Here is a 3,122-nt window from a genome sequence, read left to right on the forward strand (position 1 = left end):
AAAATAAAAAATAAAAAGAACTTAGAATGAGTCAATAAGCTTGTCCAATAACAATGACGGGAATTTCATTTTCTATCATCACATTCTCAAAATTTAAAATCTTTTATTAATGTTGGGTATTCAAGTTTAAAAAGTTTACAATGTTACTTATGTCAATATTGGAGTTTGAGGATAAATCCGACAGTAAATAAGTAAAATGTTCTTTATACATCAGTAAAATTTTAAAAATTACAAAATTACTATAATTAAATAATTAAAAAAAAATGTCCATCAGCTGGAGCATATGCTAATTTTTTTTATTTTTTTTTAAATAATATTTTGAAAAATTTCACGTCTTTTGTGTTGAATCCTAAAGAAGAAGTGAGATTGCAAAATTTTTAAATTTTGATAGTGATTGTAAAAGTGATGAAACATCATATGGTAAGTAGAGTTTCCCCTAATGAACGGCGTGTACTCATCTAGACTCGTGCGAACAACTTTGTATATGTGCTAGATCTTAGTTAAATGATCTTGGAGCATTCTTAGCAAATTTTCTCTTTAATTTAAATAAAAAATAATATATTTTTATTTTAGCTATTTATTTTTTCAAAACACATATCCCCCTTTTCTATTTTACCTATCAATTTTTACTATTATATTTAAATATTATTTCTCAAGGACTTCTTTATTCTTTTGTTATTGAGATGATAAAAAATGTTATATATATATATATATATTCTTTTACAGTTGGTGACTAAACATTTAACAAAGAGATTCTAAAAAGATGAATGCAACCCAATCCAATATGACACAATGGCACGTACGCACATGTGACATGGTTCCACCACATCCACAGCAGCGAGTTTTGCGGTCCAACCCTTATCCTCCTCATGGCCTGCCCAAGATGGAGCGCGAAAGAGTTTGACTCCTCCATCCATCCATCCACTTGAAGACATTTTCATACTGTAAAACCAAATTATACTTGGCATGCCTGCCCAAATCTGAAACCCATGATCAAAATATTGTAGCATTGTGATGACTGATGATTAAAACCCCCGAAAATGCATGCGAGTGGAAAGGACCAAATGCACATATTCATAGCATAAAATTAAATTTACATTTGGGTCCGACATGTATGAGTAATGAATGAGAGGGGTTGATACAAAAAGTAGTACACCCCACTTGGATTCGTGAACCGTTAATTGCTAACGGTACTCTAAAGGGCTAAAAACAAAAAACATGTATACTTATTGCGGAAACATCTCGGAGGAACATCAACACATGGAAGCTGTAATAGAGAGAGACACAGCTTTTATTAAAAATTACATATCATTGTCTTAGCCTTGTCCTCACGGGCCATGCCACTCTCTCTCACCCCCCAACAACACCTAAAAGAAAAATGCTCTTTTCAGGGCCATCATCATTTACAACTTTTTTTTAATTAATTAAAAAAAAAAAAGAAAAGAAAATTCCACTGCTAAAATGCGTCCGAATAAGTTGAACCCCGCGTTCTCTGGCCCCACTTTTCTCGCAGAGGCCGTTAACGTCTTCTTCAATAATCAGACGCGCAAGTTAGCACCGCCTCGGCGCACTTTAGCAACCCAAAATTTACATTATCTCTCAGAAAATACCACAGAGAAGTTTTAATAGTATTTTCGAAAAATAAATAAAAATAAAAATAAATAAAAATTTACGAAGATTCCGAATTATCCGTACTTTTGTTTTGCTTCTACTCTGGGATGGTGACGAGCACTGGTCGCCAAGCTCTTCTGAGCAATCTATACCGAAACGACGCCGTTACGGGCCTGAAAGAACCGGCTCTTTCGGCTGCGCCTCGCCGCAACGCCGATATGCCACCACCGACGCTCCCGGTTGCCGGTAACAACCCGACCTCGTCTTCTTCCAATCTCTTATCCGAAACCCTATCATCAGGCGGCGGCGATGACACGAAGAGGTCCTTCAGCTTGTGCCGGACCCTGATCTCCCCGCTCTTCTCTTTCTTCTTAGCCTTGTCTGGAGGCGCGCGATTGGGATCGGAGTCCATGCCGCGGAGCTCCGAGGAGTCGTCCCGGCAGGCGAACCGGCCTCGACGGTCGGTGCGGTTGAGGAGCATGCGGAGAGTCTTGCGGCGGCGGAGGTGGATGACGGGGCTCGCCGACGGGCTCCTCGTCGGACTTGCGGCCACCACGGCGCACTGCGTCGCTAGAACCTTGAATTTCTGCAAGGTAGGCATTCTTTTTATACACACAAAAAAACACTTTCCCTCTTTCTCTCTCTCTCTCTGAATTCCTTTGTTTGGCTGTGTGTGTGTGGAATTGGGCGTTGCTTGTTAGGGGGAGAAAGTGAGATCTGTGAGCATTATGATTGGGTTTGGATTTGGATTCGATTTCTTTGTGCTTTACTCCTTGGACTCAGAGTATTTAGCTGTGAATTGCATTTTCTAGAGCGAGAGAGAGAGAGAGAGAAGAAATGTGGCGGGGTTAAAAAAAACTAGAAAAAGCGATAAAATGGACGGGTGTTTTTGGGGGAATATGGGAAGAGGGTCCTGTGTCTCTTCGGGTCAATTACGCTAACCGAAAGCTAAAATGGTTACACGTGGCAGATTCTAGCGATTTTCTCGAGCGATTTTTCAAAACTCATGTGTGAGGCTGGTTGAGTCAGTTTGACCCATTTTGTTGGTCACAAATTAAGATTTATAAATGGAAAAATCGGTCTTTGTTTTAAGGTTTGGTTTAGTGAATTGATGTTTCATTTAATTAGGGTGTCAATACGTGCCGATTGTTTGGTTGTGGCGTGGAAATTTAAGGAGCCTATTGATGGCAGAATTAAAATAGTTAGAGCATCAATTGCTAATGGGACCAAAATAATTCCGTAGGCTGACAATTGCTATAAATGACTTATTGTAGTACGTGGATGAATTAAAATTTGTGTGTAAGAGAGGCCAAGAGCTTCAAATATCTTAAGGGCTTAGGAGACTCTACATTTGATCAAGACCCTCAGCAATTCTTAAGAATTGCCATCTAATTTTTTTTATAAATCTCAGCCATTGAATATATCTAAGGGCATAAAATAAGACACCCACTATTTAGTGGATGGCATATTCCTGAGACTATTTGAATATCAAAGTTCAAATCTAAGCAAAT

The 3,122-nt window shown here is 38.7% G+C and overlaps 1 protein-coding gene across 1 annotated transcript; it reads right to left on the reverse strand.

The window, feature by feature from the left end:
• Window positions 1-1,708: 1,708 nt before the first annotated feature.
• On the reverse strand, window positions 1,709-2,212 carry LOC132182102 (uncharacterized). The gene has a single exon (XM_059595303.1). The coding sequence runs from the start codon at window positions 2,210-2,212 to the stop codon at window positions 1,709-1,711; it is 504 nt and encodes a 167-aa protein (XP_059451286.1).
• Window positions 2,213-3,122: the final 910 nt, after the last annotated feature.

Source organism: Corylus avellana, chromosome ca5, assembly GCF_901000735.1.
Source record: "Corylus avellana chromosome ca5, CavTom2PMs-1.0".
NCBI classification, from domain to species: domain Eukaryota; kingdom Viridiplantae; phylum Streptophyta; class Magnoliopsida; order Fagales; family Betulaceae; genus Corylus; species Corylus avellana.

Coding starts and splice junctions, on each gene's coding strand:
- LOC132182102 (XM_059595303.1), bottom strand. CDS start 2,212: ATGCCTACCTTGCAGAAATTCAAGGTTCTAGCGACGCAGTGCGCCGTG.